Source organism: Nansenia antarctica (assembly GCF_963989245.1).
Source record: "Nansenia antarctica genome assembly, chromosome: 8".
In the NCBI taxonomy this organism is placed as follows: domain Eukaryota; kingdom Metazoa; phylum Chordata; class Actinopteri; order Argentiniformes; family Microstomatidae; genus Nansenia; species Nansenia antarctica.
Genome location: NC_137678.1, coordinates 42,043,612 through 42,071,111, shown reverse-complemented (window position 1 = coordinate 42,071,111; position 27,500 = coordinate 42,043,612). Strand labels below are relative to the sequence as shown.

At 45.4% G+C, this 27,500-nt stretch overlaps 2 protein-coding genes across 2 annotated transcripts in view; both read left to right on the top strand.

Annotated features, from left to right (window-relative positions):
• Positions 1-9,187, top strand: part of atxn7l1 (ataxin 7-like 1) — a 16,681-nt gene extending 7,494 nt beyond the window's left edge. Inside the window, exons 5-10 of the mRNA XM_080538609.1 lie at positions 985-1,067; positions 1,206-1,465; positions 3,908-4,118; positions 6,995-7,116; positions 7,507-8,225; positions 8,712-9,187. Coding sequence (XP_080394735.1) covers positions 985-1,067; positions 1,206-1,465; positions 3,908-4,118; positions 6,995-7,116; positions 7,507-8,225; positions 8,712-8,740 — 1,424 coding nt within the window. The 3' untranslated portion in view covers positions 8,741-9,187. The remainder of the gene's footprint in view (positions 1-984; positions 1,068-1,205; positions 1,466-3,907; positions 4,119-6,994; positions 7,117-7,506; positions 8,226-8,711) is intronic.
• Positions 9,188-25,030: 15,843 nt separating this feature from the next.
• LOC308164221 (zinc finger protein 800-like) overlaps positions 25,031-27,500 on the top strand; it is a gene marked incomplete at both ends in the record, with an annotated part of 20,325 nt that continues 17,855 nt past the window's right edge. Inside the window, one exon of the mRNA XM_080538363.1 lies at positions 25,031-25,084. Within this exon, the coding sequence (XP_080394489.1) occupies positions 25,031-25,084 (54 nt within the window). The remainder of the gene's footprint in view (positions 25,085-27,500) is intronic.

Sequence of the window (27,500 nt, the reverse complement as noted above, 5' to 3'; positions counted from 1 at the left end):
TGCTCTGTGCAGCGTGCCGTGGCTGCGAGGTGCACCGAGGTTCTGATTTGCTGAATGTTAATTCGCCGAGCTTCTGCTGTTCATAACAAGCGTCCGCAGGGAGCCTCCTCCAGGCCCTGGTCTCCTCCACCGCACACCGCCGTCTCCCGGGACTATCACTTTCACTGTCTACACAATACACACAGATTATAGGGATTACGGCGCAGGCAAGATTACAGGGAGCCGTGCAGAAGCATGGCTTAGCGGGGTTTGCCCCACCGCGTCCTGGCGCGCACGTGGTCGCCAGGGTTCGCAGCGACCAGGGTTCGAGGCTCACCCCGTTGTAGCTGCGTGTGTAATTCCCTAGCACCTCCTGGCGTGCACGTGGTCGCCGAGCCTCTGCGACCAGGGTTCGAGGCTCACCCTGTTGTAGCTGTGTGTGTAATTCCTGCTGTAAAACAACATCTGCCATTGAAATAAAGACAGGGAGCTCCGTTAGGCCATATAAACTTGATTCACTGTTTAACAGATGCCCCCGCTTCACTTTTTTCAACAAAAAACATAAATACAAATATAATAAATTATTAATATGGTTAATGCATCGTTTTCTGATTGCATGGGCAAAGTAGGCGATAGCATATGCCCCTCAAATAAAATAAAACATGTACTGTATATAGAAAAGCTGTCACAAGCAGAGCAAGGGAGAGAATTAAACTAGCTTAACTAGCTGTGTTTACTGCGAGGCAGGATTCACACACTAGCTGGCTGAGGTCTTGGCTGAGGTCTTAAAGGGGCGGAGTTGTGTTTTAGTCAAGACAGAAGTGCAAGTCATGCACTTCTACATGGCCTTATCCCAACAACAGAGAAAACCCAGAGAGAGCAGCGCAGCACATGTCGGGTTGTTCAGTTAGTTATAACTTCCTGTGTTTATCTTCTACTGAGGCGCATCATCAGTGAAGAACAGACTTAAGTTTAAGAGTTGTCTCTGTTCTGCCTCTGTTACAGGGAGGGTGTTTGATCCCAACAAGCACTGTGGGGTGCAGGACCCAGAGAGCAAAAGACCCTGCACACGCTCCCTGACCTGCAAGGTGAGACACCGTGTATGTGTGTCTGTCTCCCTGTATCTGTGTGAGTCTGTGTCTGTGTCTGTCTCCCTGTATCTGTGTGAGTGTGTGAGTGTGTGAGTGTGTGAGTGTTGTAATGAGGTATTGTGTTCTGTGTTCCAGACTCACTCCCTGACCCACCGGAGGGCCGTCCCCGGGCGCAGGAAACAGTTTGACATCCTCCTGGCCGAGCATAAGAGCCGAGCGAAAGAGAAGGATGGAGGGAAGGAGAAGGAGGGGGGGCCGAGTAAGAAAGAGCCCCAAGGTGGCAGCCAGACCCCCCCGGCGCAGGACACTCCAACTCCCAACGTGCCCGCTCACTGCCACAACGGCAGAACTATATCTACTCTCAAACTACGGCTCGCTAACGCACACATACCCAGGTAGGCACCAGGGGGAGGGGCCAGATCAATAATTATGTTATTATTATTAGCCTATATAAATGATTATGTAAAAAAATAAAAATAAAGGAAAAATAATATATTTTCTCTCTTTTTTTTTTGTTGCATCACTGTAGTTGAGCTGAATTTGTTCATCAGTCAAATCAGTCTCTGACATTGCAAACTTCCAAGTACAGTCATGTCTCTGTGCACATTATGGCAGTACACCTATATGCCACAGGGGGGTGCTGTTGTAATTAGATTACTTACTAAACAAGATATCTGCCCAAATTCAGAAAAGTGAAAGCTAGAGGGGAAAGTCAAGAGTTGTTAACCACTCTTGTTCCTAACCAAGGGTCCTCACTCCTGGTCCTGGAGACCCCCAGCCCTGCAGGCTCTGATCCCAGCTCAGCAGTCACACACCTGACTCAGCTCATCAAGGTGTTGAATATCAGTTGATTAGTTCAGTCAGGTGTGATAAAATACAACAACCTGGCCCCGCTGTGGCCCCAGAGCTAGGGTTGACTATCAACATTGTAATCACTATCTTCTCGGGGTGCCTGGGTGGCATAGTATACTAAGGCACATCCCACCTAATCTCAGGGTCCCTGGTTCGATTCCGGCCATCGACCTATCCTCTATGTCATCTCTCCTCTCTCTCTCACCCATCCTTCCTGTCAATCTTCACTGTCTATATCTCAATAAAGCAGAAACGCCCTTAAAACAAAAACCACTGTCTTCTCTGGGGGGGTGTGGGGTCCACCGCTGGGTTTGCCTACCAGCAAACTGGTAGTAGTCGCTCTACGAGTAGAGGGCTGCAAGGGAATTTTCCTGGCTACACAGTGTGGATCCATACCAGTTCGCCTACAGAGCCCACAGGTCCACAGAGGACGCCATCGCGACGACTCTCCACTCCACTCTATCCCACCTGGAGAGGGGAAACAGCTACGCGAGACTGCTCTTTGTGGACTTCAGCTCTGCCTTCAACACCATCCTTCCAGACAGGCTAGTGACCAAACTACTAGACCTGGGACTATCACACTCTATATGTGCATGGATCAAGGACTTCCTGTCTGACCGCCCCCAGAGGGTGCGGGTGGGCTCCCACACCTCCACAGCCCTCAGACTCAGCACTGGGTCCCCCCAGGGCTGCGTGCTAAGCCCCATCCTCTACAACCTCTACACCTACGACTTCACCCCGTCCACCCCAGCAACTCCATCGTAAAGTTTGCAGACGACACCACCGTGGTGGGCTGCATCTCGGGGGGGGACGAGGCGGCGTACAGGGATGAGGTAGAGCAGCTGAGCAAGCTGTGCAAGGTTAACAACCTGCTGCTGAACCAGTCAAAGACCCAGGAAATCATCGTGGACTTCAGGAGGAAAAAATCTGAGGTCCAGCCCCTGCTCGTCGATGGAGGGAGCGTGGAGAGAGTCTCAACCCTCCGATTCCTGGGGGTGCACATACAGGATGACCTGTCCTGGAAGATCAACACAGCAGCCATCATCAAGAAGGCACAACAGCGGCTCTTCTTCCTGAGAGTCCTCAGGAAAGACCACATCGGACAGGAGATGCTGGTGACCTTCTACCGCTGCGCAGTGGAGAGCATCCTCACCTACTGCATCTGCATCTGGTTCTCCAGCTGCACAGCCGCAGAGAGGAATGCGCTACAGAGAGTCGTGAGATCGGCCCAGAAGATCACCGGCGCCCCCCTCCCCTCTCTGGAAGAGCTGTACAACACACGCTGCCTCAGGAAGGCCTCCAAGATCTCCAGAGACCCATCCCACCCTGGGTACGAACACTTTGCTCGGCTGCCCTCGAACAGGCGGTTCAGGACCATGTTCGCAAGGACAAACAGACTGAAGCTCAGCTTCTACCCCAGGGCCATTCAGGCCCTGAACACAGCAAAGACCTAGGTTCTAGGCCCTGGACAATCTAGACAAATTGATGGCAGCTACTAGATTGAAATCAAGTGTAATACTGAAACACAAATGTGTACTTTTCAAACCTGCAAACTGCAACACTTTAAATGAATGTGCAATAACACTATGTGCAATATGACAACCCTAGGGTACATAAGGTTCAGAGAATAGGAAATGTTAGAATAGGTATAGCATAGCATAGAGTACAGCACAGTGTTTTATTTGTATAGTATAGTATAGTGGATAGTGTACATAGCCTTTATTTATGTAAACCAGCTCTTTTCCCTTCTTGTTTTTAGTTTTTTTTCCTAGCACCAGGGGAGCCCCCCCTCCCAAATTTCGTTGTTTGGTACCTGTACTATATCAATGACAATAAAGACCATTCATTCATTCATTCAGTGTACAGGTTTTTACTTTTGCCTGATTGCGTCTCTGTCAGTATGTAATTCGCATTGAGTCGCATCTTGTGAGAAATGCGCTATACAAGTAACATTTGATTTGATTTTATTCTCTGTGTCTGCCCAGGGTGCCTGGCGGAGGGGGGCCTGCAGTGGTGAGCTCCAGCCCCGCCCTCCCCCTGGCCTCGACCTCAGCCTCAGGATCTGACACCGCAGCCAGCTGGGTGAGGGTGGGGGCGGACACCCGTCTGTCCAGCGACGAGGGGGACGGAGAGACAGCGGAGGACGCAGACAGACCTGCCTGCCACTACTCCCCTCGCCACCCACGACCGCTGGGGGTACGCACATAGACCGCCACAGCCACTCACCGTCCGCTCGCCGACCAAGCAACGTTTCTCCATGATCCATTCGATTAGTTCAATTAGGTGTGGTAGTACAAGGCTGGGATTATTATTTTTTTAAATGCACCTGCTGTGGCTCTCAGGAACCAAGGTGTCATAGGGGGAGGCTGCAAGAGCTCATTTTGTATCCGACATTATGAATGAATCTTTTGAATGAATGAATGAATCTTTTATTTCGAACATGATTTAAAATAATAAAAGAACAAATAACGAATACGAAGAGTACAGACCTATCACTGTTCGAAAGGGAGTAGGATGAAGCCTAAGCTTATCATGTCCTACGCCCTATCCGTCACTTTCAAGTGAGAACAATAATACTTAAATTATATAATCCAATTAATTAATTCATAAATTACAACACAAAATAAATAAATAGACAATTTTCCATTCTTAATACTGAAACAACACAAAATAATTAAATAACAAACATCAGTATCCACAATGTAATACAAAACAAAAAGACAAAGAAAACCACATCTTAGTATCCAGTAGGGATGCACGATATTATCGGCGCCGATATTTATCGGCCCGATATTGGGAAATTAATGTTATTAAATATTTAGCGGTTTTATTAAATTTTAGCCGATATAGAGCCGATAATATGAAGCCGGAAATATTTCCGGTTCCAGTTGTCGCGCTCATAATGCTGCGCCTGCGTACAGCCACCCAGTGGACAGACGAGAGCGAAACATGGCGTCCCCGGTGTGGACATTTTTCAGAGTTTCTGAGGCAGATAGTGCGTTTGCAATACATATTCGGCAAAAGTTCGGTGAACTACCGTAATAAGCCTAAAGTGTTCAAAAAGTGCAACTTCTCTGCTTTCAGAAACTGTTTGAATTTTTTAGATTGGGCATATAGTTAATGAATTACGATAGTTTGAAGGAACGCTGTAAAATCCTGTCTGCGCCGACAGCTCCGGTTTGAATTCGTGATGAATTTGTGAGTATCATGCTTCCTCCATTGAACGGAAAGTCCTATCTATTCCATTCAAAGTGTTTTAGCCTTCCCCCTTTCCACTGGTAATAAGGAATTGGCAAGAATAGATCGATATAAATAGATCAACATAATGCAGCACTATCATGCACAGATCAGCCTTAAAACATGTAACGTTAGATATATAACGGAGCGATGTATTTCTACGGAAAGGCTGACTGACGCGGGGCTCATACAATCTCCGCGTTTGTTATAGATAAGAGTGCTCCGGTGTCTTGCTGGTAGTCAAATATATTTATTTAAGCAATATCACACGAGAGGGAGTGTGTTATACTGAATATCAGCACGGCTGTGATTCGGTCATAGGTACGAGGCCGCAGGCCGAGTACCGAAGACAATCACAGCCGTGCTGATATTCAGTATAACACACGACCTCGAGTTTGATATTGCTTTTATACAACAGTTCTACAGCGCAATTTATTAGTTAACAGTAATAAGTGACAACAGATAATGATTTGTTTGTTTATTCAATCATTTATTTTGGCTCCGTCAAGAAAAAATAGTTCCGCAACGGGAAGCAAAGTTTCCCACAGAAGTGGGGAAAAAAACGTCAGATCAGATACATAAACGGGTTATGTTGATAAACTGGACACATTTTGTGAATATATATGGTTACTTTCTCGCCTGAAAACATATTAAAACTTCATAAAATGACATATTAACACTTGTAGAGCCAAATTACAGCTTTTAGCCAATGGCGGCCAAAATGTAGGATTTCAAAACGGAGGGTTTTGCTTTGCTCGCTGATTGGCTATAATGTTCTTCTTCTACGTTTTATGTGACAATGTCTTTTTAGTAACAACTTGCGCATTACTAAGTATTTACTAGCTAAGATTGACAAACGATTGGCGTGGTGCAACCGAAATTAGTAAACAACTAGTTTGAAACTAGCTAGTAACTACTAGGGGTTTAGTAACCACTAAATGCCTACATTGGTGCAACCCAGGCCAGAACACAAACTAGCATACTTTGTATCGTGGCTAGCTACTTTGTATCGTAATGTAGTCTAATTAACGGTCATTTAATAGAACACCTGTGCGGCGGAGTGATACATATAGTTAAAAGTCCCAGTGCTGTTATACTATATATCGTAACTCATGGAATGCCTCTTGTCCAATCAAATTACTTGGTCGGAACTAACTGTTGTATAATTATATATACAGCATATGGATGTTACGTGCCTGTTACCTGCCGCTTTCAGTTCTAGTAGTTTAGATCTCGCAACCAGGGAAACGCCGACATGTGTTAAAGGGAGCAAGACGCGAATCTACCGGCATTTGACTCATGAGTGAACGGCGAAAATGGCTGGATGGCACAGATTGGGATTCCATTGAAGTTACAGGGAACTATGTGTGAAAGAGGCTTAAATGATTTCAACATTTGAAGAGTCAGAAGTGTTCTCTTTGTTGTGTTAACAATAGTGATGTAAGTTAGATTTGGTGAGATCACTATGGAATATTAAATCATCAATCTTTGCTCACTACATAGCCCTTCTTACCTTCAGGTGTGCATGAACTACAGGTTATCAACTGTGAAATTATATCTTTTCTCATATCGGTTATCGGCCACGAGAAGCGGGTAAACATCGGTTATCGGTATCGGTTGGAAAAAATGCATATCGTGCATCCCTAGTATCCAGAAGATTAACAACCTTCCCTTTCCTCATTTTGGTAGTTAACAAAAAATAATTCCTTTAAACCTCTTTAAAGGAATCTATCTTTCTACCTATCTTTCTGCCCAGAGTAGATCCCTCTCTCTGTTTAACGGGTCTCTCCCTCTGCTCCCTCTGCTCCCTCTCCCCCCTCTCCCCCCCTCTCTAGTGCTGTGCGTTCAGCAGCAGGCTGATGGGAAGGGGACACTACGTGTTTGACCGGCGGTGGGACCGGATGAGGCTGGCGCTGCACTGCATGGTGGAGCAACACGTCAACGCACAGATGTGGAGGTGAGGTGTGTGTGTGTGTGTGGGTTGTGTGTGTGTGTGTGTTGTGTGGTATGTGTATGGAATGTGTGTTGGTGTGTATGAATTACAAAGGTATTCCAACAGGGATGTAATAAAAAGTGTTGTATCAGATCTGTGTACTCATGATTAATTTCTGATTATTGGAGAAGGGGTAGGATTAAATAAGCTTATGCTTCTTCCTACTCCTTTTCGGACATGTTAAGTAAATAGTGTTTTTTTGTTTTGTTTTGTTTTTTCTTGTTTTTGTTTTGTCTTTTGTTGTTATAACTATTTCTTTTTACACATGTTCGAAATAAAGCATTCATTCATTCATTCATTCATTCATTCATTCATGACTGACTGTCTGTCTGTCTGTCTGGTCCCGTGTTTCAGGAAGGTGCCCCTGGCCGCAGACCTGTCATCTCCCGGCACCCCCAGCAGCACCCCTCACTCCCTCTCTTCCTCCCCTAGCGCCCTCACCCCTCCTCTCCTGACCTCCCCTTCCTCCCTCCCCCCCCCGTCGTCAGAAGGCTTCTCCCTTGTGTCCTACACGGCAGCCTTCCCTCAGTCAGGGACTGGACTGTTCAGCTTCAGGGACCCTCCCCAGCCCCTGGCCCCTGTCTCCGCCTTAGGGAAACCCCGAAACGGCACCACCAAACCCAGCAGGCCCCCCAGGGAGGACTCCGAAGGGGCCAAGAGGAGGAAGACCGTCCCCAGCCTCGACACCCCCAGTAGGAACGGTAACAGCAGCTACCCCCCTGCCACCCCCGCCCTCGGCCCAGGGTTCTCCCCCCTCCCCGGCAAGAAGAAGTCCCTCGGAGGGCCGGGCGGGCCGGGCGTCAGAGGCGAGGACTGGTTCTCCAGCCCTGATCCTGTCACCCCCTACCCCCCCGCCAGGGACCCTGCCCTGCCTTCCCCATCCAGCCTCCTGCCTCCGCCCTACAGCCCCCTGGCCTACGGGGGAGGGGCGGAGGGGAGGAAGAGGAGGAGTCCCAGCTCGTACGGCGGAGGCAAGCCTAGTGAGATGACCAAAGCGGCGGCGGGCCTGGAGAGCATCTTCAGGAGGAGCAGCACCGGCCTTCTGTCCTCATTGGCCAGAGTCACCTCGACAGGTGAGCATTGAGCACACCCCACACCTGAGGGCTGTACCCCAAAGTGAGCTAAGGGAGTTAGGCAGCTAACTTTGTCTAAATATACCTCCAACCTGGGATAACCCATGTCACTCTGGTGGCTCACCCTTTAGCCAGGTAAATGACTATAGCAACTTATCCTGAAGCGATCCTCAAGCTATGCCCATTATGCTGCATTATTTCCTTAAAAGCCATATCAGAGGTTTATTGCAAAAAAGAATATGACAGACCAAAATATATGTATCAAATATTATCATGTGCTACTAAATCGCTGATACCTGCAAGGGGAGGCTGACAGAGTAATCTACCGGGTCAATCATCTGTAAACTCACTGGAGGAGCTGAATGTGGAATGCTATGATGATGTGCCCACGTTCCAAACAGATGTTTTGTGTAATAGGTAGATCTTGACAGTCTACTTTTTTTTGTCTCTCCCTCCCCAACTCCCCTTCTGTTCTTTCCCCTGCAGCCGAAGTTGCATCATTGACAAAACGGTGATGAATGGACATAATGTTGGGCAGCTGCACGGACCACTCTCTGGTACCCACGACTGTCTTCTCCTTTAATCTAAAGTACAAGGGGCTCTGGTCTGTCTCAGTGATGTCACTCTCCCCTCTCAACCCTGGCAGTCCAGCTCCTAAGGCCTGGGGTGAGGGGGATTCTGGGACTTCTGGATCAGACTGCATTGGCCCCTCCCCTCTCCCACACTGCTTTTCCCCAAATAAGGACGAACGTGGTCCCTCCCCCCTAAGTCCACCCATCTGCCAATGGAGTACTGTGAGGATGGGAGTTGGTCACCATGGTTTCAGTCTGACACTCTCAGATCAAGACATGAAATCACAAACTGCCCCTCTGATAAGGGAATTTGCTTCAGTTTCAGTTTGGCATTGTTATCACCGCTGTACATCCATTATGACATTTACCAATCAGTTATTTTGTTATTGTTGTTGCTTCCCGACCCTGTTGCTGTGTGGACGGGCGGGCGGGTGGGTGGGTGGGGGTCAGGTCAGGTGACCAGAAAGGACCCCTCATCTCTGTGTTTATTGGTCATTGGGGTTAGAGAGTGTTTAAGGGCAATACTCTATTGACACTCCCCCCTACCTCTTTCTCCCTCTCTATATCTCACCTCCATCCTCTCTCTTCCACCCACCACCCCCAACCTAGCATGCCAGTGTTCAAAGTGCACTTACCCCCCTCCCTCCTCCTGGACTCCAGAGCAGGCTATAGCGCTACACGACCCACCTTGACCTGTCACAACAAGGGAAGACTAACAGGCAGGCGCTTTCCCGCTGATCGCATTTCAATATAGGATGAATTCAGGGTTTTTTTCAAGGATATTTTTCTTCTTTTGTATCTCTCTAAGTGTTGCGAGGAAAAAAACAGTAACTGTGTCAAGAAGAGTTTCAGGACTTGCATCCTAAAATGGAAAAAAACTAAAGCAAAAAAAAAACAATGGTGTTGGATTTTTTGTATAATTTATCATTTCTTAATAATTTTCTAACTGACCAGAGTAGAGCTAAGGACGTTGAACAAAAAATATATTTGTACGTCATTTTCAAAAGTTGAAAGTATTATAATAGAGTTCCTATTGTTTAAAATGTGTACATATCTTGTATTATTTTTGTATTTATTAATCCCCCCCCCCCCCCCCCCTAACTAAAATAACTAAAGATTGAGTGTTTTGCCCCCTCGGGTGTATGTGAACCTGATCTTAATAATACGATGGTTAAACTTGGAAAAGGCCCTGCATTCCTTTTGCCTGCGGATCCCCCTTTTCCTCTTTCTTCCAATGTTTCAACTTTATACATGAAAAACCTTCATCTTCCCCAGGTCTTAGACAGACCGATGAATCTCAGTGTGACGCTTGGATGTTATTGTAACATTGTTTGAGCGATGCTCCCCACCTGGTACTCCTTAAAGAAGACAGCCAGCTCCACTGTGTGATGTGCTGACACCACCATGACAGAGGTGACCGCTGATCACAGCTCCATCACGGTGAAGTCCCCGTGAACACTGTGAGTGGTGGTGGTGGTGTCTTTACTGTTGAACTGGTGGGAAACACTATTGAGCTGGAGATCATATAGAATCATGCATTTTTAAGAACCTTCCCTGCTTTTTATACACACTTACACATGCACACAGTGCCCTCCATAAGTATTGGAAAAAGAGAACATGTTGTCTTCTTTTAGGTCTGTACTCCCAACAGTTTGGATTTGAAATCAATTACTATGGGGTCAAAGTAGAGATTCTCAGCTTTAATTCAATCGTTTCTTCAGGTTTAACAAGTACAATGTTATCTGTATGTTGACAACATCTGCTGCTGCTGTCAGCAGTGACATCACCAGTTAAGACAAGTTAGCCAGTTCTTGTGGCGGCTATACATGCCTAAACCATAGACCCCCCTCCTGGAAACCTTCCGCTTGCGATCACTCTGGTACATTTAATTTGTCTTACCTGTCCGCAAGACTGTTTCCCAGACCTGTGCAGACATTTCACTCACATTCATGCCTACCTCCTGAAGAATGTCTCCTGAAGATATAGCGAGCATTCTTCGGTCATCAACTTTAGAAGTCTTCCTTGACCTACCAGTCGGTTTCCGATTACTGAGATCACCAGTGCTTTCTTTCTTTTTAATGATATTACAAACTGTTGATTTTGTTAAGGTTCTGATTGAATTGTCTGATATTTCAGCCTCATAATGACTTCCTTGACATTCATTCACATGTCTTTGATCTCCATGTTGACAGACACTAATAGCAGACTGTAAATGCGAAGCCTAGAATCAATACTAAACATTGACAGAGAATCAATGCTAAATATTGACAGTTCCCTTATGCCTGCACACATGACTAAACAGAAATATCTGTCAAACCAATTTTCGAATACTAGCCCAAACATCCAAATTCAAACTTGGTGCTCTGAAATAGGAGGCATACAAATGTTTGTCATTTAAAAATGGTGAAACCAATTTGAACAAAAGAAAACATGGAATTAAAGCTGACAATCTTTACTTAAACCTCATAGTAACTGTTTGATTTCAAAACAGTTTCCGAACTGGATTCTAGTTTATAGATTATAGATACTAAAAGAAGACTGATTACTCTTTCCAGTACTTACGGAGGTGTCGGTGTCCGTGTGCGTGTGTGTTTGTATTTGTAAAGGTGTTTTTTTTCCTTGTGACTTCACCAGCCCCCTAAACCAGCGTGCGTAGTGATCCCTGCCGAGCTGTGGTGTTGAATGTGCAGAATACTGTCTATCCCTGTGACCAAGACAAAGCACACATACTGTAGTATTTAAACCCCTATTCAAATACTTTGTTAACAGGAATTAGATGAGAAGAATTCCTTCCTTTTGATGTTTACTGATCAGAATGTGAATGGACACATGAGGACAAATGTCTCCAACCATCATATCTTGGCAGATCAGTTATTATTTATGTATGATATTATGGAGGTAGGAAACTAGGACCCTTGCCTTTCCTGTAGTGCACACACTTTCAGGCCCCAGTGACCCGCCAGGAGGGACTGGACTGTGGCCCTGTTCGAATCCTTTCAAAAACCCATCCATCCTTCCTCCCTTCCGTGAAGCAATAACTGATCTAACGAGAGTAGACTGGTCAAAGCAAAGCTTTTCATCGCATTTCTTTCACCAATCAAGCCGTGTCCAGTGATTGCTTTCTTCAAGGAAGGAAAGATGTACAATGAAGGAATTCAAACAAGGCCTGTATCTCAATACTCTAAAAATCGCATCCTCAACACTGATAGGTGAAGGGGCTGGAAAGGTTTTCATCATATTGCCCTCTAAAGAGATGCTACAGGGTTGTTGTCACTAATGTTTTAAAATATCACATTTTGGTTTAACTGTTGATTGTATGGGTCATGATAGAATGTTAAAGGCAAAACTGGCAGTTTTTGGTTCTGGATTTAATTTAATTTAATTTTTTAAAAAGACTGAAAGAACAGAAGCAGTGATAACGTTAATAATTCAGAGCTATTTGGGAAAGTAAACGCCAGATCTGCAACTCTCCATCTCTCCATACATGCAGAAAGGCTCGTGAACGGGGGTGGTGGGTTACTACTGGGCAGTGGGCTCTCGTTTTACAAACAGACTGGTCACGTCATACGTATGCGTGAAGCTCTGCGTGAGATGTTCTACGTCAGGGCACGTGGGACGTTGTTTAGGAGGAGATAAGAAAACAGAATGTGTCGCCCAAACACACATACTTTGACCTGAATGGCAACTTTTGCATTGGTATCATTGCGCATGCATCACCAGGATGTCATATCAGCTGGAACTATTTCTTATCTCATTAGACCACACTGTCCTCGGGTTTAAGGCCAACAAACAAAAATAAGTATTTTCTCATAGTAGTAGTGGGCTCTCCTCTCTGTCCAATTAGGTTGTTTCTTGACCCGTGAGCAAAAAATTTAGAACTAGTGAATGAAAATATACATACAACATCCTGTAGCATCACTTTCACTGGTAACTCTCATCAGGAACATACAGCCCTGGGGTTTGGCAGTCCCCCCCGTTTCTCCTCTATCAGTGCTTATGTGAAGAACTTTGCCTATAAAGGCGACCATCAAAGCATTTCTTATCTTCAGTATCTCACAGTGTGTAGGCTCTTATTCCCCCTGTTGCTGACGACTGTCCATCACTTCAATCATGCTTCCTTTTCAAAAATGAGAATGGACACTTGTCAATGGCTTTGACTGTACTCAGATGTTGTCCCTCTTGTTGTTGCATGAGTTACATGGATGTTATATGTTTGTGACCCATACATGACTGATCACTGAACATGTGTGCACTCTACTGCTCGGCCCTGAGCCACTAGCGCCCCTCCAGTCACTCAGGTACACAGCAAGTGACTGCGTAGTATTTCCTGAATGTTAACTTTGCTTTTTTCCCCTGCTGTTTTACTGAGAGTGGGGAAAAAGCATTGATGCCAGCTTGTTCAGCTGCCCACCAGGCTGATGCAAGGCTTTGAGGAGATTGGTTCAATGCAGGCTCGTCTTACCCAGCCATAGGAAATGGATGTCTCTGTAAGGCCTTATCTTATTTTTATACTCACTGTAAATAAATCTGACCCGTCTCCAACGGTGGAAGGAGATTGCAATGAAATCATCACTGCTTTAACGTCAGATGTGGCGTCCCGTCATGTGCTTTTTACTTCCAGGTTGTCCTTATCCTGTTTGTCCCGAAGCTTTTTCAGAAATGAATTTAGATGTGTATTTTCAGGTTTGACTATGTTTTGGATTTAAAATTATACACAAATAAATTTTTTACCTGCCTTTTTTGTCCTTTTCTGTTATTTTTCCATTTTTTTTTTTTTTGCATTTTCCAAGCACATTGATCCTCACCTCTGTGTGAAATGTGATGTATAAATAAAGTTTGATTTAAATTATTGATTTGGCAGATGAATAGCAGACCTATGTGTAAACCCTGGACGGGTCAGAGTCTCTGAAAGTTAGATGGGTGTGACACACATGGTGGACCTCCTAAATATTAAAGGAGTTGTTCACTCAAGAAAACAAAAAATATATAAATTCTGTGTTTTTGCATTTAGAGTGTCTGCCCTGAGATCATACCAAAGACTTGGTATGATGCGGGACTCGATGCAGCGCTGTTTGGTCCTGAGATGGATTGGAGATAAAGCCCTATGACAGACTAGACTCCTGTCCAATTAGATTAGATTCAACTTTATTGCCATTCAGAGTACCAGACAACGAAATGCAGTTTAGCATCCATCCAGAAGCATCTAAGCCAAAAATGCAAATAGTGATATAAAAACATGATAGTGATAGATACACTATGTTAAGTTCAGTAGTTAGAGGTATATGAGCTATATGTACAGTTATGAGCTATGTACAGTTAAGGTAGCTATGCACAGATGTATAAATAGTGGCAGCAGTAGTGCAATGGGTGCACTTCAATTACTGAAGTGAATACTCACATAACATGAATACCTGCAGACCTTGGCTGTAGTCGATTCACCAAGAGTTTTAGGATATTTAGTTACCATACTTGGATTCTAGATCATTTATTTTCTTAGTATGAGACCTATTTATCCTGAAAACAAGCTTTGGTATGCTTTACTGAATCCTATATCAACTTTAGATTTCTGAAAAAATCAGTTTACAGCACTGTAAGCCACTTTTGAATGTGGTTGTGATTTCATCGAAAACATCCTAATTCAAAAGCGGATTACTGTGAAATAAAATCAGAACTCGTCCTAGACATAGGATTTATGTAGGCATACCAGAGTGATAGATGTTTTGATAAGCATGTTTATAAGGTGTTTGAGTCAATGTCTGAATAAACAGGACGCTATGGTGATGCTATTATAACAGCATATGGCTATGAAGTATCTAAGGGAACTATCCAAAAGCCTGCTGAATAGACCACAGCCAAGGTATGTGGATCAATTCAGAAAGTAATATAGTGTGTAGTGTACAGTGGTTTTATTGTTGTGTTTGTAAGGTGTTGAAGACTTATTTTCTCAATTAATGGGGCCCTAAAGTATAGTGAGTGTAATTTTTTATCAACAAAAGATATCACATTTTAAAAAATATTGAAATACATTTTCAAAAACCGCTTTGGTTAATCAACCACAGCAAAGGTATGTAAGAAAACAATTTGAGTAAATTATCCCTTTAAAAGGATGGTCCACTTTTGGAGAAACATTATTCTGACCCTTATCTTGGCTGCAATGGATTACCCCAAACAGTTCTTAGTTTTGTATTGTGCTTCCCTAAAGGTCAATATGGCCAGAGGAGTAAATTAGTGATATAAAGGACTCTAAATATGACCATTATTGAAATATGAATATAATATAAATGTTATAAAGACCTTGTAGACACAATCTGATTTAATCTAATCCCATTTTAAATGTTGATGTTTTGATGCACTGGAAGAAAAATGTAAAAGTGGATTAAAGCATTGACTGTTTGCATACTGTGAAACCAGTCCTCAGAGGAGGTTTCAGCAATGATATGAAAGTGTTTTCAAGGTCTATTTTTTCTTACCACTACATCCCAGGTTGGATCTATTGACATGGATCTATTGACAGAACAAAAATAGAACTACTCAGGATCTCAAGTAAGCAAAAACACTTGGCTAAAAACAGTGTGTGCTGTGATATAAAGCCACGGTCAGGGTCCAACGAGGACAAGATGTTTAAAAAAGTGGAACATCCCTTTAAGACTTGCATGCAGGGTTTGAATTACTGGGGAGGGGGGCATAACAAATCAGCCCCCCCCCCCCTGCCGCCCCCCCCCCCCCCCCCCCCCCCCCCCCCCCCCCCATAAGAATTGAAATATCAATGTGGGCACTCTTAAGAGTCACTCAGTACCTCAAGAGTCAGTGTGTAATTAGTACCCTTCCGGTATTGAATGGACAATCGTTTTTTTATTGTGTGGGGCACCATTGTGTCAAGTTGTTGTACAATTTACACCAGGCCGGTCCACCTGCAACTGTGATGTTGGATATGCCTGTGTGTAGCAGGTGAAACTGCAGTTTTTACTCAAGTTCATGGCCTGAAGTGGCTGTTTTCAATTCAGTTTGCAACAATGTTGCCCTACTACTATTCACTTACTTGTATTAGTTAGCCTACAACAAGGTTGCATAAGCGCAAGTAGGCGACTACATAAATGTCAAGAGATGTCAATATGCCGAAAGCAGCTTGCATGTAATTGATGAGATAAAAGAGTCCAACACTATGCAGCACCAATGAATTCAGAGGGGTTTCCCCCCCCATAGCAAACAGCATTCTTATGATAATGGTTTAATGCTGGTCCTTTGGTTAATTGTGTGGCCGATAGCGGTGGCCACCTTTTGTTGTAATTCTCAGGCCTTGAGGACAGGGTTTGGGGGGGATTATAACTCAAGAGAACTCTTCAAATACCATAACAACCATTTTTTCCAAACAGACCAATTTGCATTCATCCTACCACTTCTAATATAAACCCCTGACATTCAATATTTGATTAGCCTATATGGACAGGACATGGTAGGTCCTAGTGTCACTCTTTTACATAATCTATTTAAGTCAATGTGATTATAGGCCATTTCACACACACATCATAGGCTACTGATCATACTGATGGAAGCCAACACACACGCACACACACACGCACGCACGCACGCACGCACGCACACACACACACACACACACACACACACACACACACACACACACACACACACAGCATGATGAGGTAGTACTACTGAGCATAACAGTGACTTGTGGGCTAATAGTAGGTATTTATTTACACAGAAATATTCTAAATGAAAACTTTTCGTGTCTTTTGGGCCCAAATTGCACTGTTTCTACGTATTTGGAGCGTGATGAAACTAAGCGACATGTTCGCGCGCTAAACCCAGATTTCTGTATCATAGCAAGTTAGCAACCAACTTGTACAGCACCTGCGAGCGGACGGTGAAGTCATCGAAGGGAGCTTGTGGAGTTCTAGGAACCTGTGGACGATTCTCTTTCCTAGACAAAGATGGGCTATAGATTCATCTCACACGTATGTTGACTTTGAATCAATACATTTTATAGGTGCATTTAAATAATTTCATAGAGTGGGTGAAATTAGATTTCATGTGAACTCGTTTTTTCTGTGCCTCTGAATTGGCTGTCCTTAAAAATCATTATCCAGGGACGTGCCGTCCATATAAGCAGGGTAAGCAGTGCTTACCCAACGAAAAAAGAAAAAAGGACCGTGAAAATATTAAAATAAAAGTGCATGTAACCGTTTGTTTGTTTTCATTAAAAGAGTCGTATTTTAGGTCCCAGGGCAGCAGGAGTCATTCATTTTGACGTTGCATTTTTAGCGCCACCTGTAGGAGTAAAGCACTCCCTACTCTGCGTTGCATATAAGCATTCCTCTCTCTGCTTTCCCTCGCTACATTCGAATGCGTGAAAATGTCTTTTTTATTTTTTTCCGATGCCTCAGCCCGCGGTTTAATGTGACCAGGGTAAGCATGCTTACAGCCAATCAGAGTAGGTCTTTCATTCCGATAAGAGCTACTGATTGGCTCTTATCACTTTCAAATTCACTTAACATTTCACCTCTCGCCCGGCAGAATAGCTTATGCCAGGTAGCTCAAACGATCTAAATAAACCGCCCGCTCACCGATGTTCACACTCAGAAAGGGAGAGTCGCCAACGGCTACAGCAAGCATGGTATGAGCGGTTTATATGATGTATATGATTCGCGAGGCTGGTGGCGATCTGTGCTTGTTTATATGGTTTGAGTACTTTGAGAGGGAGGGTCTGTGATGTGATGTCAAGTGCCTGTGTGACAAAGTGTGAAAAGAAAGTGTGTTGTGAGTTTTTTACTATGGAGGATGGAAATGGTGTGTGTCTGTGTTGTGCGTGTGTGCGTGTGCGATGTTGAAACTGGTCCTGGACTTGTAGATTTCAGCAGGTTGGCTACTTGAAAAGATCTTTGAACAATGAGCACCCCTGATATAGTCGAAACTGGCAACTGTTTTTTTTTTTGGTAATCTGATCACAAAGTGACACTACAGTTTATTAGCGGGTTCTAGGGCATCAAAATTGCATTTCCTTGAAACTGCGTTCACTGATAGCGTGTATGTGTAATTACGTGTATTTCTATATCTTATGCTTACCCAATCTAAAAGCTCACGGCACGTGCCTGTGTTACACTTGTATCATGCATGATGGAAATCCAATAGTCAAGCTTGTACTTTAAAACCATAGGCCTGCTTCAGGCCTGGATATGATGCGTTCCCGAGAAAAACTAATTTTCAATGTCATTCTGGGTGCACTTGCTTACAAATAATCGTGTGAAATGAAATTGTTGTTTGAATGTTCTAAAATGTCATATTACGAACACGAGGCAATTTGGTAACCATAGAAATGATGTGACCCATAGGGTAACAAAACTGACCACGTTTTGTACATTTGAAACCACAGGTGAACAGAGTTGCTGGATTTGTGCGAAACTATTTGACATCTAGTGAAATACACGTATCAACAAAACGTGTTTATTTTTAACAAACATTTCGCCACTGTTATGTGGCCAAATTCAACCAAGGCCTATCTTAAACGCAAACATTATGCATGAGCAACTGCAACAACAGCATCGTGCATGATAGTTTTGAGACTTTTTCTCATGGGAATAATACACTTTTATCCACGCTATAAGTAGCGGAGAAGAGAACAAAAACCAGCTAACGTTTCGGTTTAATTTGTGTTTTTGTGTGTCCTGGATTCTGGAAAGCCTTGTGCGCGCGCTTAGTAAAATGAAGCACTAAACGGCCTGAAATTGGCAGCAGTTGTCCCTCGTTCGCAGGGGGTCAACTATTCCTCTCCTTCCCCCGAAAGTGCCAACGACACTGGGCATTTTACAAAGAAAAGTAGAAGTGCTGCACCTTTGCGCAGCGGCTGCTTTAGCTGAAAGGTCCCTCTGAGTGCACAAAGGCAGCTGCTGGAGGAGCCGCTCAGCGCCAGAGTGAGAGCAGAGCGACTTCAGCGTAATAAACAATCTCCGGCTTCTAACAGACAGCCCTGGACGCGGACTCGAAGTAGCTCCCCGGCCCCAAGCCCGTAGTTTTACTCCACGAAAACCGGATTCCACCGATCGTCTAAGGCTTATACAGGTAAGAACTATTCTTAACACGTTTATGCACGTCCCTGATGTGCATTTGAGGACGCGGAGCGCTTATGGAAGCTTAAAAATCCCCTCGCCTTGGCTACCCGAACGTGGTTGTTTTTTGCAGAAAATGGCGTCATCCTTCTCTTGTTCTGCCTGTGCCATGGAGGAGAGAGGAATCGGTTTCGGCGACTCAAACTAGCCCCTAAATAACGTTTTCACGGCCTCAAATACGACGTTAGATACTGTTAGATGTATTTATTCACATGCTATTGTTAAAATACGATTCGACGTTTGCATTTAGTCGATAGGACGACGCGCAAAGCCGGAAGGGTCACCGGTCCTGTGCGCCAAGCTGCCTTCTTGGAAAAGGTGGCACAGAGCCGCAAAAGCGCAGCGTTTTACATTCGTAATATCGTCCTCCCGGGAGTGTCTTTACAACGCCTAATATTCGAGAACGGTTTAGGGATTTCACTGAGATAGTGATTAATGTGTTTGCGGGAGTGTTTCACGTTCCCATTGTATGTATTTTCTCCGGGCTTGCCCGCTTTTACGCCGCACTCCCCTGCCATGCTGCAATCCGTATAAGGGGCCTCTTTTTAACGGCTTGAAAGGTGCATTTTGTACTTGGCTTTTCCCTTTGATCAAGTTAAGCTGGTCTTTTGTTGCTCAAAATACTGGCGTTTTGAGGCTGACAATATAACCGTGTAAAGGAGATTTTCGGGGATAATGGGGGCGATGCAAATCGTGCCATGAGAAACGGTAAACCGCCTTGCGCCCTGCACGGCTCGCAGATTGCCAACGAGGACAGCCTGAATAAAACGGGTCTTTTGGACAATCACGTAGTTAGTTAGCACAGAACTGGGGAAGTCCAATGCTGCGCAACGATGGTGCGGCTTTGCGCATATCGGACGCAGCTGCTCAAACCGCCAGGGTTTTCGCCACAATTTTTTTTTGTTGGCGAACCTTTTGTAAATAGTTGGGGGACTCTTTGGAGAAAAGAGCACAATAGTATTCATGCGACCCCTTTATTCGGGCGCCCGCTTTGGTTCTCTGAATGCAGTCCCAAGTTCCACTCGCGGACTGCCCTGTCCTCTATCGTCGGCTACGTGCATGCGTCCTAGCAGAACGTAGCCAAGAACACACGGCCAGATATCTCCGTGTTAGCGAGGCCACTCGCTGTCCACGTCCCGTTCAGGCTATATAAAACACCATATCATGCTAAGTCGCTATCATTTCGCGCCGACGTGAATGTTTTGTGTTCCTCGGGTCAATATATTCAAAACGAAACAATATCCACCGTGGCGACTGCAAACCCGCTCGCTCTCGGTGCACAATTTATTAAGTTTTGCTGGTGAGTTATCAGTTATGCAACCCGTCCATACATCTTATATCCTGGACACCTTCTTTTCCGCTACATCTCCTAGGACTGAACGGGCATTTAGTTTCAAATGCCAGGTGGAATAGTCAGCAAGGGACACTGAATTAGATGTGTCATTTGCAAATCACCAGTGCCATTTGCGTCACAGCCCACACGGCCTCGTACGCCCATGGGGGGCGATGGAGTTGCAAATGGAGATTTGCTACCCGCTGAAAGGGAACTATAGCCATACCCAAAACGCGAACAATCACAGTGCGCTCTCAGAAGTTGAGCCAAATATGTTTTTGGAGATAACGTGGACATGAAATATACGTCATTTTGAAGCATTTCCCACAAAGAGATGACTCGTGTTTTCCCCCCCACATGCGTTGAACGCGTAAGAGGATGGATCCCACTTTTGTTACTCGGCGAGTGCACTTGGTCCTTCGTGTTGGACGTACGGTACATGTGGCCATTGTGGGGTCGATTGTGTCGATATCTCGCGACTTCTCAAAAGATGGATATCGTTGCCACTGTGTGCAAAACGCACGAAGACATTGTCCGACCGTAAAGCCCGTACGAATAGCGCACACACTTCAACTATGATAAAGCATCCGATGGACTCAAAGCGTGTTTATAACTGTGTGCCTCATTTCTGGTTTCGTATTTATCCATCAGAGCACTTCATTTGCGCTCAGTAGTTTGGCACTGCGCATGATAGTTCCACTGGCAAAGGGGGAGGATTCTTATGTTCATCAAACAGAAGTTGAATGGCTTGTTTACTTTTTTTTTTTTTTTTTTTTTTTTTCTTTCAAATAATCAATTGCTTTTATTTAGATTGAAAGTATTGGTCATACCGAGATGGCTATTGTTCTAATGTTTGGGGAACTAGGCTATTATTGAAGGTCTAAGCACATTTTGAGATGAAAATAACACTGCAGGGGAGGAGACTTTAACATGAATATTAATTTGAGTGTTATTCTTTTAATAATTACAGCACTTGGATGTTTGAGTATACCTCATCAGGTGCCAGTTGTGTAACAAGTATTTATAGTGGTATTATTTTAAAGTCTAGAATGATTAAGAATGACTTACAATTATTCTCAGACCCAGATCGAGATTACTTAAAACTGATTGAATGTTAATGTGATGGTATTATTCCTGGAAAAAAAAGTTGTCATGGTTGTCAAGTAGGTTATGTTTTTAAAAATATTTTATTTGAAAGCGACCATTAAAGGGGGTATCTGGGATACAAACAACAACAGCACAGCGGTCATCCTGCCACCTTTTTGAGGGGGAAGCAGGAATGAGGCTAAAGCAATGTAATCACTCTCAAATTCATAGACAGCTATGGATGCATCACTGACCATCCATGAGATCTAAAGGATAGTTTAAGCATGCTTTGAAGCTCTACAGTGTTTGTTTACTGTTACATTGTTTGCAAACAGTCATAAGTCATCAGTGTAAGGCAGTCAACTAAGCTCATGAGTTATATTTTTCAAAACTCTATAGCTATACAAATGAATGTGAATGTCCAGAAATTATACCATTCTTCCCAGATCACCTTTAATTGTTCCTGTTTTAGTAAATGATCAGATTACATAGCCTAAACATTTCCCAAAGTGTCTGGTTGCAGGGGCAGGTCTTCCTAGAAGTGAATACATTTTTGGATTATTGGTTGCCCCACTCCCAATGGAAAGAGGTTTTTTACAAAAATGGAAAAGTTTAGCCTAGCCTATTTGTTTTCATCTGGGTTGTATTAGTTGACATGTACCAACCTCCATGGCTACTCAGGACCCGCCAGTCCCCCTCCCCAGGTTTATGGTGTGCCAGTGGTTAAGTGGGTTGGTTTATGGGAGCAGCAGTCCTCAGGTGTTAATGATGTCCTCACCGTTCACAACGGTCCTGAGGTAAACGCCGGCGTGTTCAGTCACTATGACCACACTATTATTGTGCAGTTCAACATGTACGCTCGGAACTAGGAAACTCTGAAATGTCCAACTTGGAAAGTCATGGTACAAAAGATGATGTCTGAAGCGCTGCCCAAATAATTTACCGGTACGTCAATGTTTTGAAATGGCATAAACACTGCATAAAGCATGTCCCAGTGTTAGTGCTGCTTACATGTATTCATTCAATTAATTTCTCTACCACTGTGCGGTAGCCTAGTAAGGATACACAGCGACATCGAGTTAGAGTCTTTTCGCAAGTGAACTGGAACATAGAAAAGAGAAAAGTGTCAGCCTACTGCTCGCTAAATTCCAACCTTTCAGTCAGCCAACCATTGTCAAAGCTTTCAGACTGGGGTAATATTAGGTGGTCCAGTGTTAATGTGAGAAGTCCAACACCATGGTGTTTGTCCAGCGATATGCCTCAACCCCACATGCATACCATCATATCTCATATGATCTTTTCCATTATTTATTTATTTGTTTTAGGCACATTTAACTTAATCTACACAAACAGATTGTACAGAACAGTAATTGATTAGACTACCTTTGAGATCAGGAAGCATCTGACAAGTAAAAAAAAAAAAGAGCTTAATATCTTAATATCCCTCCACATGGAAAAGTGAAACTTTTTGTTAGCAATTAGTGTGAGGGGATTTCTGCCTGGTGTGTGTGCCTGGGTGGGTGGGTGGTTGGCGGCTGTGTTGAGGAGGGTCGGTGTGCCATGGTTATCAGCGTTGAACCACTTGATCACGGGTAACGGCATTTCTACGGGGGCCGCGTCAATGACTTTATTAGAGGGTGAAACCCGTACCCGTGTTCCTCCGTGCAGGCCCGGTGTGCTCCGAGACGCGGCCGCTCTCATTACCTGAGCTAAAGACCGCGAACAGAATCCTCCTCGGACACTTCTTGTCTGTCTCCATGGAAACACCTTTGAGTGTGTTAAGAAGTCTTCAATTCTGTGGCTTTGACCTGGGTCACCTCAGATGAATGTTGGCTTTTCTGATCTGTCTTTGATTTAACTCTCATTTATGCCCCGTCTGTCTCAGCCACAGCTGGAGCGACCCATGTTCCATTAAAGGCTTGTTGGAGTTCTTGACACTGCTACATCTCTCCACCCCCTCCCCCCTCCTTAGTGGGCCAATTTTATTTGACAGCCTTGTTTCAGCTGTACACAGTGATTACCCTGTGTTCTGTGATAACTATAGCTGCTGTCAGCGTATCATGCCCAGGGGAGGCTGGTTGGGGCAGAAATCGGAGGACGGGCTCGTTGTAATGAATGGATCGAGGAATGGTTTGATTCCAATCCATGCATCCCAATGAGCCTGTCCTCTGATTTCGACCTTTTTACATTTTAGACATTTAGCAGGCACCTTTAACCAAAGCGACTTACAACCAGTACATTTGTCTAAGTAAGTATGTACCTCCGCCAGCCTCCTCTGACCCGAGCCGTACCGAGCCGTACTTTGCTGGCACAGATGTTTTCTTAACTTCCACAATGCACTTCTCAACCCAGTTGGGGTCTTGTGCCAGCTCACCTGTACCTGTGCTGAGGGGCGGGCAACCGTGACCATGTCTAAACCCACCCGTCCAAACACAACCGTGACCATGTCTGAACCCACCTGTCCAAACCCACCCGTCCACCCAGTGGTAGTAACGGGTCATTTGTTATGTCAGCTCCCGTCCTTACCCAACTGTCATGAGCGATGTGAACTAAATGAAAAGCAGAGCTGTTCAAAACCATGCCGTGCTCAATGAGGACCAGCACGGGATAGCACAGCTCTGGTCGGCCCCATAGTGTGTAATAGGCTTATGTGGTAACAAGGGTTACTTTGATACTAACCCCAATACATTCAGCACAACTGGTAACTAACTGGTACTAAATGGTCTGTAGTGGTGCTTTAGTCGATGAATCTTAAAGAGACAGTGAGTGAGTGTGATCAATAGGCAGTTGTCAGTAACTGTTTTACCCTGTACTTTTTGGACCGGTTTCACAAGCTTAAGCCTAAATCCTAAACTAAAAAGCATTTTCAGTGGAGTTTTTACATTTGAAAATGTGATTTAGTCCAGCGCTAGGCCTTATCTGTGAAAGCGGCATATTAAGTAGCAGGCTGTAAAACAAAGGGTACCCTGATGGCCCGTTCAACTGGGTCTACGGGCCGGTCTGAAACACTGACCTCAGAACCCGGTGGTCCTGACGACCCTCTCTGAGATTCAACCAGCGTTAAGAGAAGTGACCACAATTGATCAATGTCCCCCCCCCCTCCCCTGCAAACTCCCCCTGCCCCCCCAAAAAGTGAACTTGGAATCTCAGCTGATAACTTTCAAAACATGGACTTTGTTTCCACCTACTGGTCGATTGGTGGTACTGCTCTTCAATTATTACCTGTGATTATTCTTGAACCAGGAAATAATATCCTCCTAATATGTTTGCAGTGGTGTCAGCAGTGCGTGTGATCGATTCCACTAAGAAAACACTTTTGGTAGAACAAAGCATAAAGACGTTGGTCTGTGATGTCAAGCAGGTGGTTGTGAAGGATGAAACTGTTTTGGCACGGACCACAACAAGGGGGCAGCATTGCTTCTAATCTTACCCCATGACATGTGGAAATATGTCACATGTCACGACACTGCACACGCTCAGCGCCATGGTGATGGTAGTACTTCCTATAAGTATAGGCCTGCCTATGGGACAGGGAGTATTCATACAGTTAAAACCTTGGACAACCACCCCTCTTCCCCTCACACACACACACACACACACACACACACACACACACACACACACACACAAATACAGCCACTGACACATAGTCTCTGGTAGTGAGCTGGTAGTGAGAGCCCAGGTGAGCGCAGCATGGTGAAGCCCAACTCCTCCCAGCGGAAGACCTCTCACTGCCTCCGCAGACAGGTACTGGAGAGAGTCAACTACTGGTTATACCTCCCAATACTCCCAGTATACCTACCAGTTCTCCATTGGGGCGGGTGGGGCGAGGGGGGTGGGGGGGGGTTTGGAGGGAGAAATGAACAGGACGACCTCATTGTAACGCTGCACGCAACGGAATGAGGAACGGTACCAAACGTATCAACGGTATCAATTCATAGCTTTCATGTGACGTCACAGCATAGTGGAAACGCCCACCTGACGGGCAAAAGGCACTTTTTGCGGGCAAAACCCACGGGCAAAACCCACTTTTTGCGGGTTAATAACTTTGATTTCCCGTGGGTTAGGAAAATAATTCCAACGTGTCCGGATAGAGTAGAAGACAGGGAATCCAACACTATTTGAATGGAGTCGATCCTCCACTCCTATCACCGTGGACACAGCAAGGAGCGAATTCCCGGATATAAATATTCCCTCGCCTCGCTGACAGCGGGAGTTGGGAGTTTCGTCCAGCAGCCGGTGAACGCCCGGTTGATCGAGTTTCATATTAAAAGTATATGTTCTCGGGGTGTCAGCGCGGTGGTTAAGGGCTCAAAATGACCGTATACTGATGGTGAATTTAGCAATAATAGTCTTATGTTTGTACCACCTCCATAACCGGTGTTATTCACGGGAAAAGCCGGTCAAGGAGGCACCCTTTGCAGGTCAATAACTTTGATTCTCCGGGGGTTAGGAAAATAATTCCAACGTGTCCGGATAGAGTAGAAGACAGGGAATCCAACACTATTTGAATGGTGTCAATCCTCCACTCCTATCACCGTCGTGTATCTTGATAGTTCTTCATGAGTGAGGTGGTCTAAATAGTAGGCAGCCATGTTGAGCGATGTTGCTATGATACTTTTTGCCCGTCAGGTTGGTGGTTGCTAGGGAAGAAACCACGTGACTGAAAGCTATGAATACCATTCCTCATTCCGTTTCATCCATTTTCAACGAGTCCTCTAGATTTCTCTGCCTCTGTTGTTCTACACTCCTAGAGTGTAGCCTAGCCTGCTAAGCTTCCTGTCTGTCTGTCCAGCCACCCAAGCCCCCTGTCCCTCTTCCTGTCTGTCTGTCCAGCCACCCAAGCCCCCTGTCCTTCTTCCTGTCTGTCTGTCCAGCCACCCAAGCCCCCTGTCCTTCTTCCTGTCTGTCTGTCCAGCCGCCCAAGCCCTCTGTCCCTCTTCCTGTCTGTCTGTCCAGCCACCCAAGCCCCCTGTCCCTCTTCCTGTCTGTCTGTCCAGCCACCCAAGCCCCCTGTCCCTCTTCCTGTCTGTCTGTCCAGCCACCCAAGCCCCCTGTCCCTCTTCCTGTCTGTCTGTCCAGCCGCCCAAGCCCCCTGTCCCTCTTCTTGTCTGTCTGTCCAGCCACCCAAGCCCCCTGTCCCTCTTCCTGTCTGTCTGTCCAGCCACCCAAGCCCTCTGTCCTTCTTCCTGTCTGTCTGTCCAGCCGCCCAAGCCCTCTGTCCCTCTTCCTGTCTGTCTGTCCAGCCGCCCAAGCCCTCTGTCCCTCTTCCTGTCTGTCTGTCCAGCCGCCCAAGCCCTCTGTCCTTCTTCCTGTCTGTCTGCCCAGCCACCCAAGCCCCCTGTCCCTCTTCCTGTCTGTCTGCCCAGCCACCCAAGCCCTCTGTCCTTCTTCCTGTCTGTCTGCCCAGCCACCCAAGCCCCCTGTCCCTCTTCCTGTCTGTCTGTCCAGCCACCCAAGCCCTCTGTCCATCTTCCTGTCTGTCTGCCCAGCCACCCAAGCCCTCTGTCCCTCTTCCTGTCTGTCTGTCCAGCCACCCAAGCCCTCTGTCCTTCTTCCTGTCTGTCTGTCCAGCCGCCCAAGCCCTCTGTCCCTCTTCCTGTCTGTCTGTCCAGCCACCCAAGCCCTCTGTCCTTCTTCCTGTCTGTCTGTCCAGCCACCCAAGCCCTCTGTCCCTCTTCCTGTCTGTCTGTCCAGCCGCCCAAGCCCTCTGTCCTTCTTCCTGTCTGTCTGTCCAGCCACCCAAGCCATCGGCTAACAGTCGTCGTTTCCCTGAACCTGGCCTACCAAGTCTTGTGATTTGTTTTCCTTCTTAAGAAAGTTTATTTCTCTCTCTTTCACATCTTATTCAGATGCCCCCCCCCCCCCTCTGTCCAATCAGGAAGTTAATAGGACCACATGAGACTCACTAATTACGACCACCTAAGTAAATGCCAGAGCCTTAGCCGATTTGTGGTTGTGGTTGTGGTAGTGGTGTTGTTGCGGTCCCTGTTAGATCGTTTGTGTGTTTGTGTGTGTGGATACAGATATGTTATGTATGTTACATCAGTTGTGTGTGGTGTGTGTGTGTGTGTGTGTGTGTGTGTGTGTGGAGGCAAGGCCCCCTGAGAGCTAATTTTCCAAGGTTAATGGGGAGACTCGAGAAGGAGGGAGGGAGGGGGAG